At 42.7% G+C, this 18,403-nt stretch overlaps 1 protein-coding gene across 3 annotated transcripts; it reads right to left on the bottom strand.

Moving 5' to 3' along the window:
- Positions 1 to 4,539: 4,539 nt before the first annotated feature.
- On the bottom strand, positions 4,540 to 12,905 carry ING1 (inhibitor of growth family member 1). 3 transcript variants are annotated; one of them, XM_036755101.1, is made up of 2 exons: positions 12,069 to 12,905; positions 4,540 to 6,131 (listed from the first exon to the last, which is right to left on the bottom strand). In XM_036755101.1, the coding sequence occupies exons 1-2, from the start codon at positions 12,202 to 12,204 to the stop codon at positions 5,428 to 5,430; spliced, it is 840 nt and encodes a 279-aa protein (XP_036610996.1). In that variant the 5' UTR covers positions 12,205 to 12,905; the 3' UTR covers positions 4,540 to 5,427. The 3 variants fall into 3 exon arrangements, with proteins under 3 accessions (XP_036610996.1, XP_036610997.1, XP_036610999.1); XM_036755102.1 differs by lacking the exon at positions 12,069 to 12,905 and adding an exon at positions 9,928 to 10,088; XM_036755104.1 differs by lacking the exon at positions 12,069 to 12,905 and adding an exon at positions 9,719 to 9,913.
- Between the last annotated feature and the right edge of the window lie 5,498 nt (positions 12,906 to 18,403).

The raw sequence follows: 18,403 nt of genomic DNA, 5'->3' as shown, positions 1-18,403 counted from the left end.
TCCTCTTGTACCAACAGCAGTGCAGGCAAACATGGGGAGGGGGTGTGAAAGGATGTATGATAAAATTTGGTAAAATACTTCTTGGTTGTCACTTAAAGTATTTTAGAGCTAGAAGGGACCTTGAGAGCTTCTAGTCCAAACCCCTATACTTTAGGAAAGTAAGGGATACTTTAAAAATTATTTTTTTTCCTTTTCAAAAAAGTTTTATTGATGCCTTTTGATTTTTACATTAATCATTTCCTAATATGCCTCCCTTCTCCTCATCCTATATCAAACCCCTTTATTTTATAGACAGGGTGAATTGTATGACATGTCCAAACAACTCATCAGTGACAGACAGACCCTAGATCTCAACTCAAGGTCTCCTGATGTCCAATATAGTGCTTTTCCCAGTATACTAAACTGTCAAGTTCTCATTTTCTCTTTTTAAACATCTTTCTCACTAATTATAACCATTTCCTTAGGTTTTACACACCATAGATACCTCTAGATAAATTAAGGATGATCTAAAGGAGACATTATACTCAGGCGATCTTTCTAGACTGAAGAATCTCAGAATGGTAAGAGTATAAAAGGGTGCTGGGTGACCTAATAATTTAAGATAGGGACACTGAAGGGATGGAAGGTGATTTACCCAAGATCACACAGCTAGCAAGAAGCAGAGCTGGGACACACCTGATCAGGTCTTTTGACTCTAAATCTAGCACTATTTCTACTAACTCAGTCTAGAAGTCCACCCCCAAGTTTCTTCAGATAAACTGAGGTGCAAGGTTAGCAGAGTATAAATACTAGCTGTAAACCTTTCCTGAGAAGAGCTTTTGCTGGTTATTTTTTTTTAGAATATTTAGAGATGATCGATATATCAGTAGCATAAACTCTTAATTTGTACCCCTCTAAGGTCATATATTCTGAACCATACCTGGTCAAGAATCACTTTATACAATACCCACTAAATCCAACTTATCCCAGAAGACATTCAGTTAGGGGGAAACTCCCCTAGCTCCAAGGCAGTTCATCCCACCTTTTGGATCCCTATTGGGGAGGTTTTTCTTATCTCAAACTAAATTCCCCTCTTTACAACTTGTACCCACTAACCCTAGTTCTCCCAGTGACCTCTACAGGGTCAAGCATAACAAGTGTAATACCTCTTCCAAATGACTTCAAGACAGCTATCATATATCCACTTAGTCTTTTCTCCTCCAGGCTAAACATTCTCAGTTGTTTCAACCAATTCCTCATATGGCATGAACTTGAAGCCCTTCATTATCCTGGCTCTCCTCCATTGGATGCTTTCCAGCTTATTAATTTCTTTCCAAAAGCATGGTGCCCAGAACACAATACTCCAGAAATGGTCTGAGAAGGCAGAGTACTGTGAGGCCATCACCTCCCTAGTCCTGGGCACTATGCCTTTCTTAAAACAGCCTAAGACAGAATTAGCTAAATCATAAAACTTTAAGAGCTAGAAAGGGGCTTACAGAGCTTTTATACTCATTTTACAGATTACAAACTGAGGCCTAGAGGTTGCTGCCATGAAACCAAATAATTAATTTTGAGAGAAGGGACCTTAGATATTAGGGTCCCTAAAAAAAAGGCAGGGACAGGATTCCTCAGCTTCCATACTATGAATGGAAACTGAATAACTTAACACGTGTTTTTAACATAGTACATACCTGATAAATGTTTATCATTAAAAGTATTCATAAACTTTTAAACTGGCATATCACATGAGTTAGAGACAAACAAGCTTTTAAGTACATCTCATCTTAAAAAAAAATACTTAAGAGGGGCAGCTAGGTGGTACAATAGATAGAGCACCAGCCCTAGAGTCAGGAGAACCTAAGTGCAAATCCAGCCTCAGACATTTGACACTTACTAGCTGTGTGGCCCTGGACAAGTCATTTAACCCCAATTGCCTCACCAAAAACACAGAAATTAAGAATAGCAATGTCACTATTTTGGTGGCTTTTCCCTTTTGTTCTGTTTCTTCTTTCACAACATGACTAATATGAAAATGTTTACATGACTGGACATGTATAACCTGTATCAGATTGCTTGTCATCTTGGGGAGGAGGGAGAAAAAATTTGAAACTAAAAACGGTATAAAAAAAGAATGTAATTGGAAAAAAATAAAATATTATTCACCAAAAATATAGCGTCACTGAAAAATAGCTGTTTAATATTTATATCCACTCTGCCTTCTGTTGAAGTCATCACTGCTTATCTCACGTCATACAATAAAAGAACTATGACAAAATGTCCAAATTTCCTGAAATAGAATTTACAATGCATTTAGTGTTTTAAGGAAAACCATTCTAGTATTCTCCTCCTAAACATTGTATTCATTCAGCAAGTAGTTATTATCTATTTCTAAGAAATTGGTCTACATTACTAAACTGCCTTTCATTACTTTTTAATACAATTTAGTATCAGCACAGTTCACCGGGCATTACCTGAGCATCATGTATTTTATTTACTACTTCTTCACTTGATAGTAAAAACTTACCCGTTTGTTCATTTATTCATTCAACAAATGTTTCTCTAAACTTTAAATGGCTGCTTTCCAGAATGTATAAAATGGATAAAAATGAGAAGCTCCTGGAGAACTGTGTGAAACTTGTGTTATTTCCCATTTCCAATTCAAGGGGCAGGGGGAATCTTTAATAGTTATCTATGCTCAGTATAGCAAAAGTGTGATAAGGCCGTCAAGAAAGTGAATGCAATTTTAGGCTCTATGATGAAGCATAGTATCCAGTCCTGCTGACTCTGCCTCGCTCACACCATCATCTGGAGGATTGTGCTCCACTCCGGGTTTCTTAGTTAGAAAGGGTCTGAAAAGCCACCGGAATGGTGAAGGGTTTTGAGTTCATGCCTTACGAGAACCACCTGGAAAAACTGAAATTGTTCAGCCAAAAGTGGAAAAGGAGGGGGAAATGTTTGACGAATCCAAAAGGCTGTTACATGAAGGGGGGGATTATACTTAGTTGGCTTGGTCCTGAAGAACATTGCTGGGAGCAAAGAATGGAAATTGCCTAAGTTAATTTCGATGATGTAAAGAAAAACTATTGGAAAGTAATGGGTTCACTTTCATGAATGGCCTTCAAGGAAAGGTGGGAAAACCTTTTGTCAGGTATGTCCAAAGAAAGGCTTTCTAATCAGGTGTAGTTTGGACTAGTTACCCTATGCATCAGCAGGTCAGTCAATAAACTTTTTATTAAGTACTTCCTATGTGCCATACACTGTGCTAAGCATTGGGATCCAGGAGCACACCTCTAATGAGGAAAGAAAACATGAGGTCCCTTTCAACTTCGAACTCTTCAAGTGTTCCCTTATTTAGTACTGAGAGAATATGAAGTTTAAATTTCCTAATTTTTTTGTAAAACCTACCCATTTAACTTGAAGGCTCCCTACATTGTTTCTCCACAAACATGATTAACTCAATGTACTATTATACTCTCCTTTACTTTTTTACTACTAGTGAATTTTGTTTTTTCTATTTGCAACATGCCCAGATGCTTTACCAAGCCACTAAACTGTTTGTACAAAAATTCTTAATCAAACCATGTTTTAAATGTTTCTGAATTTTTAAAAGCATTCTTAAAAATAAAATCATTGATATGCAAAATTCTATGTTTTTCCACTGAAAGTCCTTATTTTTATGAAACATAAAATACAGTGGCAATTTCTTGTTCATGGATAATAACTGCAACCTTGATCCCCACCACAAATGGAGCTCCATCAAGGAGGCATGTGCTTATTAACCAGTTAATTTAGCACATGTGCAGTTCCAGTTATGGATTACTGCTGAGTCTCTGGTAGCTCAACACCACTCATCACTTTAAGGAGTTCCGACAGTGACCACTCAGGAATCATATAACAAGTTATCATGCCAGAGTCTTGTTCATTATTGGAATTAATCAGACAAATCACTGAGTAAAAACAGCTATGTCCCACAAAAAGGAAGTGTAGCACAATGAACATATAACTGAGTTTGGAGCAAAGGAAACATCTGTTCAAGTCCTACCTATGACACATCCTGGCTAGCTGTATGGCCTTGGGCTAGTCACTAACCTCTTAAGTGTCCCCAGGAAATTAAGATTAACTGTAAGTTTCAGAGTTACCTACACTGGTAAAGGGTTTCCTCATCCATTAAAATTTCCTCTATCCTTGTATAATAAACAAAATGGGAACCTCACTATTATGCATACTTGTTTGGCAGGTCTATCTTTAACTTTAGTACTATTGTAGCTATAATGTATATAGAACCGCTTTAGCAATAACTGCCCCATGACAAAAGCAGCTTTTTAGTTGCACTACCCAACTGTTTTGAGTTTGAGAGGTGACCTCACATTTGGAGCAAAAACTGTAAGATAATTTTTTGATGCTCATTTATCTAATATTTCATTATTAGTATATTCTGTAGGCCAATGGTATAGATTCTGCTCAGTTTCTAATCAATTTGTTGGTACTTCCAACATTTTAACTAAATTTCTTTTAAAAATAGGAATATTAAATGCTACTAAAGGAGCAAACTGTCCAAAGTTTGATTTATTCTTTAATATCACAGCTGTACAACTTTCATACATACAGAAGGAAATGCACATTGGTTTCACAACGGCATTTGGCTGCATTTCCGATTATAATACAGTAAGTGCAAGTCCACTCAGAAATTTACATTTATACAACTTATACAAATTAAAGATTGCTACACTATTATTTGTGACAGTATAAAGCTTGATTTTTTTGTGTGTTTAAGTTCCACTGCTAGATCACTTTCTGGTTAAATATAAAATGTACTCAATCATTTTAAAATGGCCCCTTTGGGACTAGGCCAGTATATAAAATATTGTCATGTAAAATTTAACCATTTTCTTTTTTAAAAAATAATCTTTTAACCCTAAATCTTTGTTATTGAACTGTTATACTGACACGTACTATAGTAGCAAGAGTCATTTGTTTAATGTCACATTGGTTATTTTTTTAAAATGCAGCAGGCTGTACGTTTACTCAAATACAGCCATCTGGCTAAACATTTTCCAATTTTTAGAGGTAAATAATATTTTCCTTAGATAAAAAATTGGCTTTATGAAATTATTCTTTCATCTATACTTTAATGGGCATAAGTGCTTCCCGGTCATGAAAAGAAATTTGAGCCTTTTGACTCACTTGGGTGCTTTATCCAAATCTATTTTTGGAGTTTAAAAAAAATGTTGATCCACAGACCACTTCCTGGTTCAGATGTACCAAATGAAAACAAAACAAAGAAACAAACAAATCACTGCCATCCCTATAACAGGAATGGTTTATTTTCTAACTTTCTTTAAAAATATACATTTTACAATCCTTGTACCTCCACGAAGGTGGTAAAGGTAATAAATACACTGGTTTGTTTTATTTTTTTCTCACTATTATAAAATAAATGTCTACAAACTACCTGTTATAAGCTCTTTCTTTTTTGGATTTCTCCAGTGCTTTGTCCATTGTTTTCTCATTTTCCCCTCTACATTTGGGACAGTACCATTTGCCCTTTGGTTTATGATTAAGTCCTACACATGAGAAATGAAACCACTCAATTGGGCATTCATCATTATCACAACCTATCATTTCTCCATAGGAGACTTGATTACATAAGCAGTATGTTGGTTCATTTGGATCAATAGGGAGGTCTGCAGGGGAGGCCTCCCTCTCCGCTTTGGCCTTGGATCTCTTCTTTTTCTTTGAAGTTTTAGCTTTCTTCTCCTTTGGAGTTCCTGAGGTGATATCATCATGATCGTGATTATTAGATGCATTCTCTCGGTTCTCATTGTTGCGCTGCCGCCTGGATCGCTTATTATTAGGCTTTTCAGCTTGAGTGATTGTCTCATTCTTAGACTTATCCTGGCTGGTTTTGCCACTATTGCCAGTGGTGTCGTTAGTCTCTTGACAAGTCTCAAAAAGTTCCACATGACTGTCAACTTGCCTGGTCCGATTCTCAACTAGTTCCACCATTTGGCTAACAATCTGAATCTTTTCATCTCCAAGTTCCTGGCTCCGAATTAATGCTCTTTGAATGCAGTGTAAAACTCTCCTCTTCTGTATTGAGTCGGTCTCTCGTTTGAACTTCTCATAATATTCATCCAACTCCTTTAAGATTTCTGCAATGGAAAATAACATTATATTTATACTACAAAAAGCATTTATACTCTACATCGAATGAAACAAGTCTTCTATACAATCTCTCATTCTATAAAAAGGGTCACTACAAAGGAAAGTGCTAGAATCTAAAAAACAAACTATCTCAAACTAAATATACGCGCCAGCAAATTTCAGATTTAGCAACTTACCACTTAAAATATTCCAAACAACTTTATAAGTACAAAAGAAAAGATGACATTTTTGGGGACTGCTAATTAATGGAAAAGCTTTAGATTAACAAGTATCTGACGCCTAGCCATATTATTTTCTACCAAATTAAATGATATTCTGTATTTCCAGGAAGCTCTGTGACTTTCTGAGATTTTGCTCAATTAACAAAAATGGCTGATATTAAAGAGAGGAATTTATATTACTACTCATTTTTACTCAATCTTTGAATTTGTACAGATTCAAGAGACAGAGGCTATCACCCACCAGTGCCTGTTATCTTTGTACAAATGAAAAAAAAAAATGTATCCACAATATACGGAAATAATTTGAGAAAAGAAGTACAATGTGGTACAATGAGCAATGGATAGGAGCTAGGAGATCTAGGTATCGATCTTGGTTCTGTCGCAAATGAGCTGTGTTAGAACATATGTCTACTAGTCTTAGCAATAAAACCTAAGTTATTTTCATATTTTAAAGAGGCATCATTTAAATAAATATAAGATAGGAAATGGGTCTGGGGACAACAAAAGACATGTTATGGTTTACTTTTTTCCTTATCCATGAGTAACTAAATTAGTTTACAGATTTCATTTTCACTCCCAAGTCTAAAAGTAGTAATGTGCCCATTCTGAAGATAAGGAAAAAGATGAAATAAAATATGGCCAGCTAAACTACCAAAAACTTAGGATTCAAAATTCAAATAGCTGTGGTCTCCCCCCCCCAACACAAAAATATATTCAAAATGCTAAATTTAAACTTTTTAGAGAACATACTAACAAGCTATAAACTTATTTTTTTTAAATGCATTTTGGGAACATAATTACTCAATGGAAATTATTTTACAAATATAATTGCTTTTAACTGTACTAAATGCAATAAGGAAAGTAATCATGATTGTCAAAAGCCTACTTTAAATATGCAGATTAAAACTTCAAAAATGGATTTCTCCCTATTCAGTACTATTAAGGTAAATGGAATAAAATTTTCCCTGAAGAGTCTGCATTCTTTTAAAATACAAGTCTACAAACATGTTTGCATAAAGCTGTATAATAAAATACATAAAATGTGAATGTCATCTTCAAATCTAAACTATAAATGTCATCTAAAAAAAGGTGGTACATAAAAAATTCAGTCTAAGTTACAATAAAAGTATATTTCAGGACAACTTCTAAGATTACTGAAAGAGAGACTAAAACAACTTGTCTTGCTATTAGTTCCTTGGGCAATATCCCTGAACTCTGAAGTTCTGATATACCCAGGGATTAGTGGAGCAAAGTGGGGACTGTCCCTAGAAAACAAGACTGCCTAGTAGCCTCTTAATACAGACAAATGCAACTACAATGTTCATGAAACACAAATTTCCCATATTCTACAAGCACCGTTATTCCATTGGTTTGTAAAAAGCTTTCTGTTCATGGTGAAATTAGAAATGTAATTAACATGAGCGGTATTTCACAGAAAAAAAAAACCCAATGGCACTGTACTACTAAATTAAAATGTCATAACATAGCTGTCTCAGGGTATCTAAAAAAGTAAGAATAGTACTAGACTTGGAGAGAGAACCTGGGTTCTTATTAGCTTTGATACTAATGTGATCTGGGAAAGTCATTCAACATCTACTAGTCTAAATTTCCTCATCTATAAATTGGAGAACTATCGAATAGATGCCTTTGAACTGTAAGTCTGACTCAATAATAATGCTGTGTAGGCCACTAGAGAGTTGTGTTGCTTGTACTTACTGATTAGTGTATGATTCTCTACTACTGACAGAAGTTTCACTTGTGAGTGGAAAAAAAAAGTCTTACTCAACAGTATCAAACACTAAAGTCTACAAAACAGGAAGGAAGATAATGCCAAATAACAGAAAAGTTTCAAAATTCATTCTTTTTACTCTCCTGAAATTCTATTTATTGTCCTGACACTTCAATTTCATATTCTCAGAACTCTTTTAAAAAATATCCCACTGAGGTTACAGTAACATGGCCTTCACTAAGAAGAAATGCAGAGCAATTCCATAAAGCATTTGGAATGAAGTTTGGCATTGGTTAGTAAGTTTCAAAGACAGGACAATGTCTCCAAATACAAAAAGATTCAAGTATCCAATGAACTTTAAATATACATATGTAGCTGCTAATTACAAATAAATTCCTTGTATTAAGGCCAATCTCCTAAAGACAAAGCAACCAACCCCTAGTTAACCCACTTTGAAATGTTCTCCGTCTTTGAAAATAATAAAATTTAAATTTTATTAAAATATAATTTGGGTTAATCTTTCTTCTAAGCACAAATAGTGTATTTTCTTTGAGTTAATGAATGACATAAATCAAGATGTATGACAACACATGAATATATCATTAAGCTTTCATTTAATCTTAAAGGCAGACTGTTAGCTAAATCTACGTAATTTGTCTAATGTGCCAATATCTGAACACAGAATGGTAGAGCTAGAAGAGACCATTTATGTCCAACGCCTTCGTTTAACAGGGAAACTGAGGCCCAGAGTGGTAAAATGATTTGCACTTCTTAAGGTTTATTTCCATGTCCAAGAAAAGTAAGTTATCATCACCAGGAAGAAATATCATCTACCTTTATGATGGCCAGAGTGGCTGAAGTCTTATAATTCTGAATAGCCCTAAAAACAATATTTAAAGATTCTAAATAGCACAGTTCAAAATCTACCGCAGAAAAATGCACCGGTCGGGACTCGAATCCATGACTCCCACATGACAGTCCCGGTTAAGGCAATGAATATGAAACAGTGAACGAGACAGAACTGTTATTTTCACAGGACACAACAAAAACCACCATCTTACTTTTTTTTGCCTCGAGAGCGATTATGGCTTAAAACGGAGGCTGAAGCTACCCGTGGGGGGTGTTTTTGGGTAAGTGGTGATACGAGGGTGTCTCTCAGAAGGTAAACAGCTTTCGGCCGCTCCTTAGGACCGATCGCTCGGCTCGCAAACGGCTGCCATTCCCTCGGTGACCAGCCAGGTCAGAGGTTAGGAGTGGCCTGGTGGTACCGCAGGGCATCTCCACATTGTGATCTGGGGACCCGGAGGCCTAACGGTGAACTTCTCCCACCCACCCCGGGGGCGGGGGGCTCTAGGCCGGCCCAAGGCCCGCCCGCTCCCAGTAGCCAATCCGAGTCCGACAGAGCCTCACCGCCGGAAACCTGCAGAGGAAGAGCCGCCGGGCAGGCAGGGCTGCTCAGGGAGAGGCCCGTTAAGGCCGGCAGGCGTTATAAAGGCCTCTGGGCAGGCGGCTAAGTCGCCGCGGTGCCCAGGGACTCCACTCAGGCCACAGCAACCCCCCCCACCTCCCGCTACTGACGCTCGCGCGTGCACGCCCACACCCATAGGCCTCGTCGGGCACTCACTTTTCCCACGCCGCGCCACAGGCAAGAAAGCGCTTCGGTCCCTTGCGCGAGGAGCGCGGGTCTGTCCCCGGGGCCCAGGTGAACGGCGGCACCCACCGCCGGGTGAGTAACGAAGCCTGTGGCGGAGAAGGAGGCAGAGAGGCGAGGCCTGTTCCTTCAGGCATCTCGGCCCCAACGCGACCCACTCGAGGCTCGCAGGAACTCCTCACCTTCTAAGCGCTCCTGCTTAGCCTGGGGGAACAGCCCGAGCCACGGCCCAGGGGAGTGGCCAGAGGTACAGTCGCCACCAACCGATACCTCCGCCCACCTTCCCGTGCTCTAACGGCCGGACGTGACACGCAGCCATTGTTCCCAGGCCGGAAGCAGCCGGAGTTCTTTGGTGCCTTAGGAATGGCGAACTTAAAAATCTGACCTGGGCCGGAATCCGTCCAACCCTTCCGGTACTGGCCAATGGGGATCCAGTTTGCAGGTCAGAACTGCTCCACCTCTCCTCCGCCCCACCCTGTGCCCTCCTCCTCCTTGAAAGAGAGCGCCTATCGGAGTGGCGAGTTGAAGAAGGGTTAGGCTCGGGGACCCGCCCTTCCAAAGAGAAAGCTCCAATCCGCAGCCAGATGCAGAGGGACTGGCCCAGCCCGCGGAGCCCAAAGTACCAATCTGAGGCTGGAGGCGAAAGGACTCCGAGATATTCAAAGCAATCCGACCTCTTCACTCCTCCCCGCTTCCCCCCAAATCCCCCTCCGCCCTAGCCGGGGGAAAAAAAAGGAAAGCGGCGGAAACTGAGACCGAGGCAAGTCACTGGGCACAAGCCACCCCCCTTCATCCCAGGGACCAATAGCCCGGCGGTGAAGTGATAAGGACATTCCATGGGGAACGTCACGGCCAATTACTAAGAGGCTGAGGCGGGGACGTTCCGCAATATGCTAATAGAGTGAGCTATAAAATTCGCTGCGAAACTGACTCTCCGGCAGAGCGCACAGGGCGCCTTCAAACGAGGGGGTCTCGGTTCTTGGGGGTAAGCTGCTGCTTTCCCCGCCCCCCCCTCCCCCTTGCTCCCTGCAGCACAGCCCGGTAAACGGTGAACATTAGAAAACTAAGAGTGAACCTCTTCTGTCACAACCAACCCCACCACCACCTCCACCACGGCGTGTGACCTCCGAGAAAAGTTTCCCCAAAAGCAAACAATTCCCTGCGGGCATTCCCTGTAGCCCCCCTTCCCCAATACACGCTTTACATATAGATCTGTAGAAACCACACGTTCAACCCCCTGCTACCTTTCTACATGTCTTAACCTCTTCCCTGCTTCCTCGTGAGCACAATATGGATCCGCGGTTTCCTCGGCTTCCCTCCTACCCCCCTCCCCCCTTACATGCATACACACACACACACACACACACACACACACACACAAATACACACTGCATAAAACCTTTCCTTTAACCCCTCTGCAAACTACACCCAGCAAGCCTTTCCCTAGCAGATCAGTCTTAGTAAGTCTGCACTGAAGAGGAGGAAGTGCAAGAGGGGGGCTGGAGAAAAGAAGGTAGCAGGGACCGTGCGGTAGAGAGTATCTACCCCCCTACACTTTATGTAACACTTAGGTTTAAAGACCACCCGATGGGTTGGTGATTGGGGGTGGGGGGATCAGGAGGAGGAGAGATGAGGAGGATGGAGGTGCAGGCATTTCTCAGAAGGGACGTAGCCCTGGTTTGGACTAGACAACCTTGCCCAACAGCAGCAACCTCTCCTCGAACAGCCTCTTTACTATCAGCCTCTGTCTCTACTGCTACTACAGCCATAATGAACACTGTACATTCCTCAATGTTGTTGTGCTGTAATCTGTGTCCACCCTGCACTTCCCCCTTTGCCACCCCCCGTTGAACACACACACACACACACACACACAGCCCCCAGTACACACCACCGCACCATCACCCCACTAGAAAGAGCTGTTCTTGTAGTCTAGCTTAAATTAAGATCTTTCTTTCTCTCCTCCCTCTTTCTTGTCCCATGTTTTACACAGAAAGACCTTGGTGAATAAAAGAAGCTGAAGACCTTTTGTTCCGCCCCATGACAAGAGCTACCGCTGCAGATCCCCCTGTGCAGCTCTCTCCAGCTCAATAACATTACTTGCCCCCTCCACTTCTGCCACCCCCCAATGAAAATTCAACTACCCTTCTCAACCAGGGGCCGAGAGGAGGGAGGTGTAAGAGACTAGGAAAGGGGTAGGAGCATTCACACAATCACACACAGACACACAAACACAGAGACACACATACACACACACTCAGATGAGCTAGGGAAAAAAAGAGGGACCCGACCAACCGCCCCATCCATCACCCCCAGCTCTTACCTTGGTATTTCGCGTCTATTTCCCTCATCAAGGAGACGTTTCTCTGCAGATCGAAAGGCAGGGACTCGATGGAGTCCAGATAATCCTCCACATAGTTCACCAGGTGAATCTGCTCCCCGTTTGCAGGACTCAACATGGTTCACCCGAAAGGTCCCCGGCGACTCTGCACTGCTTTCCGCTTCCTCCACCCCCCACCCCCCGCCCCCCTAAAAAAATAGCACTGCAAAATGCAAAGCTCTTTCTCACTCCTACCCCCCCACCCCCCGCGGTCTCCGGCTCTCAGCCCCCCAAGAAAGCTACATCTGCTGCTGCTGCTCCGTTTCCCCTTCCTCCTGCGAAACGGAGAGAAACCGAGGAGGAGAGACACCTCCCCCCCAGGCCCCCCCCCCTCCCCGCCTATTCGGCGGCGGAGAGATCGGCTGTCGCTCCGGTAACTCGCACACAGGAGCTGTAAGAACAAGCTGAGGGTCGGCTGGGGAGGAAGGGAAACGGAGAGGCGGAGGGGTGGGGGGAGAGAATTAAAACAACCGCACAGGCCCCCCCTCCCAGATGGTGGGGAGGAGGAGTGGAGGGGGGAGCCGAGCGTACGAAGCGCGCACACACACCCAGAAGGGAGGAGAGAGTAGCAGCAGCGAAGCCGAGTTGCCTTCTATGTATTTGTGCGTGTGTGTGTCTGTCTTTCTCCCTGCCAGTACCGGCTCCGGTTCCGGGTCGGTAAGAAGGAGGAGGGAGGGGAGAAACAGAGCACAGCCTCCTCGCCGCTCGATGCGCCGTACTTATCCAACGTGGAAAACCCAAATACCAGTTTCAAACACTTGGGAAACATTCAGCCCCGCCACGCATGGCGCATGCGTGCCCCCTTCCCCCTCCCTCCCTCTTCCCCCTCCCATCTCCTTTCCACTCCCTCCTCCCTCCCTCAGTCCCCCCTCCCCCCGCCCTTTCCGGGGCAACGGCAGCCCCGCCTCCTCCCGGCCTCCCTCTCTACCCTCACGATGCATAATGGGGGGCGGTGAGGATGGCTGGGGCTCCTCCGAGGCCTGTATTCAGATTGGGAGTTTGGGGTTTCTAATCTGGGGCTTTTGGGCGTGTGTATGTGACGGTGAGGAAGGGGGTCAGTGTGAGGGCAGTGAAGCCGGGTGCTACGAGGGCTAGGCGGCGGCCGACTTGATCCACAAACTTTATTGAGAGTTTTGCGCTCAGAGGCCAAATTGAGGTGGCGGCTCTGACAGCCCGCCTAGGAGCTGGGAGAGTCGCGCCCTCCCACATGGTAGCTCCGCCCCCAGCAGGCCGGCTGAGCTGCGGAAGCGGCCCCGCCACCGCTACTACCCAGTGCGTGAACGGCCCCGTTACTTCCCCCTTAAACTACCCTCAGCATCTCCTCCCACTCCGTAACGGTGTATAAGTATGACGTTGGTGAGAGTGACGACTCCAGGAACCAATCTACCGTTCTCTCTTAGCCACATAATCCAATCAGAGAGAAGGATCGAGAGAGGGCGGGACGAACGCTGACAATTCATTTCTGGATTTTACTTACTGGAGCCCCGGGTCCTCGGTAGGGCGGAGGTTAGGGGATGAAGTGGGGAGTTTGGTGAGGAAGAATTGTCAGGAGTGTACATGCGCATCACGAACTGGTAACGGGAGGGGGAGGGGCGGGGGAGAATCTGTGTCTTATCGCCATTTGCTGTCTGGACTACCATTCCCAGCCTCCCTGACGGGAAGCGCTTGCGCAGTCGGCAGCCGCCCTCCCTCCCGCGGTCCCTTTGTGTCTTTCTCCCGAGTTCAGTTTCGAACGCGCTGAAGACAAAGGGTCTTGGGAGTTTGCTTGTCCCTTCCCAAAGAGGGAAGAAAGGAGCCAAGCAGGAGCCACTTAGAAACCGCCCACCATACCGCTTGGCTGACGCCTCATTCTCCCCTGGCCTTCCTCTCCCGTCTCTCCCAGTAGCCAACAACCCCTACGCGCCTAACCAACTCTTTTTTTTACCCCCCTGAACCTGCCCTGGCCTCTCCTCGAACCACTTAAGTACTTTTCGCTGGGGATCTGCAAACCCCTCAGTCTTCGATCTCTCCTACTATCGTCTTCCCTCTGCCCCGCTGAAGCCTCGAAAATGACCAATCCTTTTTCTCTCCCAAACCCCAACCCCCGACCAAGTAAGTAAACCATATCAGAAACTAGCTGCACCCCCTCACACTTGGGTCCTCTTTGCTCCCTGTTCTCCCTTCCCTATCCACCCCCTCCCCCTGCCCCAAACTCCCGGATTTAAGGCTTTTTGAAAAGCTCAGGGATTGATCAACCTCGTTGCCAGGACAACCAGAGACTGGTGAGGGTGAGCGGGCGCCGAGGCCGGGCCCCTCCCCTTCCCTCCCGGGTTTAAATTCCACGCCCACCCCTCCTTCCCTCCCTCTCTCACCCTTTTCCTCTCCTGCCATCCCTGCTTTTTTTTTTTTTTGGGTGCTTTTTAGTCGCTGCTTCGTTCGTCCCCTCCCAACAGCCAGCACTTTCACGTTCGCTTTCGTTTGCGGTGAAGGGCTGTGATGGTCTTTGTTTTCTTAAAAAAAAAAAAAAAACAACCCAAAAACAATAATTTGGGATTTAGCATCGATGCAGTAACCGGAGCTGTGACTACCGGGGGAGAGTCAACTAATAGGATTATTGATAGGGAGCAAACTACCTCTGTCTTCCCTCTGTGACTCCTAAGAGTCCGCTTCTGGTGGCACAAACTACTCTATAGTAGCTGAACAGACGACAATGAAGCCTACAACATCTTTTAGTTACCCTGATCGCTTCTTGCTTTATCATCTATTTTGACGTAGTCTCTGCTACTCGCTCAAGTGGAGAAAGGTCTTGGTTTTATTTTTCCCTTACAGAAAATGTCCAAAGGTGTGTTCGTTCTCTCTCTCTCTCTCTCTTCCTCTCTCCCTCTCCCTCCCCCCCCATCTCCTTTTAATGCTTATATGTTCCTGGTTTATCTTTTTATCTGGATTTCAGCATTATTTTCTCCTTTTACTTTGCCAGGCATCCTAGGAAAATCTGTGAACATGCACTAATAGTCCTGAAATTTATCTGAGTATACAGTTCTGGTGATTTAATATGGAATGTCTTAGGAAATACCCAGATCCTTATATTGTATAGAAAACTTGATATTTTGTTGTATGGAGGAATGACCTGGTGAAATTTAAGAGGTCTAAATTTTTAAAAGAGGTGTGTAAGCAGGTATCTTTGTGATACTTGCAGATTAATTGTAGATAAAACTTGCTTGAGATATATTGTGTTTCCAAAGAGAGGTATCCGAGTTGTCAGGACTATAAATGTTGAGGTATTCGTTGCTACCCTCAATATCAGTTAAATAGTTTTTAAACCACTGAATGCAGCAATTTCATCTTGAAGAAGAAAAAAGGCAACTGGCTATTTGCTTGGTAGTTGGAGAATGAAATGTTTGTTTCCTTTGCTCACAGGTTTATGCTTCTTTTAGATTTGGCCCTGCTTAAAATGAAACCATGTGGACATATCTAAAGTTTCAGATTTCACTTCAACCTTACCTTCAACATTACTCCCTTCCTACATCTGATGTAAAAAGTAAAATGGATAGACAGTAGGTTCTTTCAACCCACCTACAAATATACCTATGGTTCTCCATCCTTAAAAATCCTTCACCTGATCTGCCCATCCCTGATATAACTCATATATAACTCCTCAGATAAGTGGCTATTCTTCTTGAGAAAGCTGTCTACACTGGCCACATCCACTTCCTCTCCTCTGGCTTGATGCTAAATCCTCTACCATCTGACTTCTCACTGCATCAACTAAAAGTGAGCTCTCCAAAGTTACCAGTAATGTATTTCTTAATGGTCAAATCTAATAGCCTTTACTAGTCCTCATCCTTCTTGGCCTCTCTGTAATCTTTGACAGTGTCCATCACTCTCTTTGCCTAAATAACCTTCTCCTCTCTTAAGTTTTCCTGATACTGCTGCTTGTTCCTGGTTCTCTTACCTGTCTTGTCCTCTCTCCTTCTCATTTTTCTTTGCTGGAACTACATCCAAGTCAAACCCACCAACTATGGATATCCTCTAAGGCTAGATTGTCCTTTCTCCCTCCTAACTAGGAGTTCTTAATCTAGGGTTTGTAAACTTCTCCTCCCAAATATACACATGTATGTGTATATGCATATATGTAAGTAGTTTCCATTATAATCCTATTTTTTAATCCATTTAAAACAATTATTCTGAAAATGGGTTCACCAGACTGCTGTAAGGATCAATGACACAAAAAAGATTAACCTCTGCTTTCTACTAACTCAGTGAGTTCATCAGCTCCCACAGGTCCAAGGATCATACAGACAATTTCAAGATTTGTATATAACAAACTCCTGTCTCTCTCTTGAGCTACAATCCCAAATCACCAACTGCCTTTTAACATCTTGAACTGAATGTGCTGCAAACATCTCAAACTCAATACATCCAAAACAAAACTCGTTTTCTTCCTCTCCAAACCTTCCCCTCTTCCTAACTTCCATACTACTATTGAGAGCACCACCATCCTAACAAGTAAACCAGGCTCAAAACCTCAGCTTCATCCTCAACTCCTCACTGATAAGTCATTTCACATATCCAGTCTGTTGTCAAGTCTTGTAGTTTCTACCTTCACAATATCTCTTCTTTACCCACCCTTCTCTATACTCTGTCACCACCCTGGTACAGGCTCTCATGAGCCTCACTTCTGGACTGTTGCAATAGCCTTCTTGCTGGTCTCCCTGCCTGTTCTTCCCTCTCCCTTCCAAATCATTACCAGAGAGTCAGCCACCAAAATAACCTTTTTTTTCTTCCAGGTTTACATTCTGCACTTCCACAGACTCCAAAATCTAGCAACATCTGCCTTCTTGCTATTCCTTGCACACAACACTCTATCTTAAATTACTAATTGCCTAGTGAACTCTCAAACTCAACACAGCTAAACACAACTCATTTGATTTCCTCCCAAGTCCTTCCCCTTCCCACCTTCTCAATCACCAATGTCATCCTCAATTCCTCACTTCACCTATCCAGTCGCCTGCTACGTCTTGTCATTTTCACCTTCATACCATCTCCTATATATTGTCTCCTCTCTACTCAGACATCCATCACTTTTATCACCTCACACCTGGATTGCTGGCAATACCTTTGGGTTGGTCTTCATGCCTCTAGTCCATCTTCCATTCAACTGCCAAGGTGATCTTAAAGCACAAATCTGATGCTGCTACTTTCCATAATCAATAGATTCCAGTAGCTCCCTATTGTCTCCAACATAAAATATAAAACCCTCTGTTTGATATTTGAAGTCTTTCACAATCTGGCCTTCCTGCCTGTATAATTTTCTCTTATTTCACTCCCTTTCAACTTCATAATCTAGAAACAGTGTCCTTCTTGAGCTCTTGCTTGACCTGGATACTCAATCTCCCAATTCAGTGCCCTTTCACTGGATCTTCCTCATCACCACTTCCTCCTGGCTTCCATGGAGACTCAATTCAAGTGACATCTTCTGTAGGCCTTTCCCCATTTTTTCTACTCCCCCTACTCCCCATCACCCCAAGTGCTTCCTGTATGAATTTACATTCCATCTACACTATGCTCTTCACGTACAACTTTTTGCATGTTGTCTCTTTCATTATAATAAATTCCCTGAGGTTAGGGCCTATGTTTTTCCTTTCTCTGTATCCCTTATTCTTAGCACAGTGCTTGGCACAGGGTTATTGCTTAATACTGATAGACTGGTACTCTAGTAAGTGGTCATCTAGCCTGTAAATCTAGAACTTTTATTCATAGCTACTTCAAAAAAAGAAAACATTTTTCCATTTAAAAATTAACCAAGAAACTAGAGTTAAGAGCTAGGTTAACATTTTTTATTGGAATAGTTATTAGATCAAGCAGCATTGACTAGTGGTTAGAGAGTTGGCCTCAAAACCAAAAATACGGGGGTTCAATTCAAGCAAGTTCCTATAGGCTGTTTATTCAATTCTAGGCAAGAACCTCTCAGTTCTGTATACAACTCACTAAAAGTTGCAGAGAAAACACACTATCCATTTTGGCAGACCAGGTGGGAGTTCTTTATACCAAGGGCATCACAGGTCGAGTCGCTATCTTATTATGTCTGCCTAATAATATCCACCCTCTCCTTTGGCTCTCTTCAGAAGTTTTGTTTGAAAAACACCCTTTTTCCACATAATACAATATACTATGGATTTTAGTTGAAGAAATGTCAAACACCCGCTTGAGGCTCACATGTGGCTCAAGTGCAGCCCAAAACAGATTGAAATGTAATTGGGAAATATCTTAACAAAATAAACAAAAATAAAATAAAACAT

The sequence above is a fragment of the Trichosurus vulpecula genome, chromosome 4, assembly GCF_011100635.1.
Source record: "Trichosurus vulpecula isolate mTriVul1 chromosome 4, mTriVul1.pri, whole genome shotgun sequence".
Classification (NCBI taxonomy): Eukaryota; Metazoa; Chordata; class Mammalia; order Diprotodontia; family Phalangeridae; genus Trichosurus; species Trichosurus vulpecula.
The sequence above is the reverse complement of the archived record's forward strand: the minus strand, read 5'-3'. Positions and strand labels throughout refer to the sequence as shown.

Excerpts from the sequence above, each read along its gene's own strand:
- ING1 (XM_036755101.1), bottom strand. The coding sequence starts at position 12,204 with ATGTTGAGTCCTGCAAACGGGGAGCAGATTCACCTGGTGAACTATGTG. Across the intron at positions 6,132-12,068 it reads AATAGACGCGAAATACCAAG|AAATCTTAAAGGAGTTGGAT; the intron begins GTAAGAGCTGGG and ends TTTCCATTGCAG.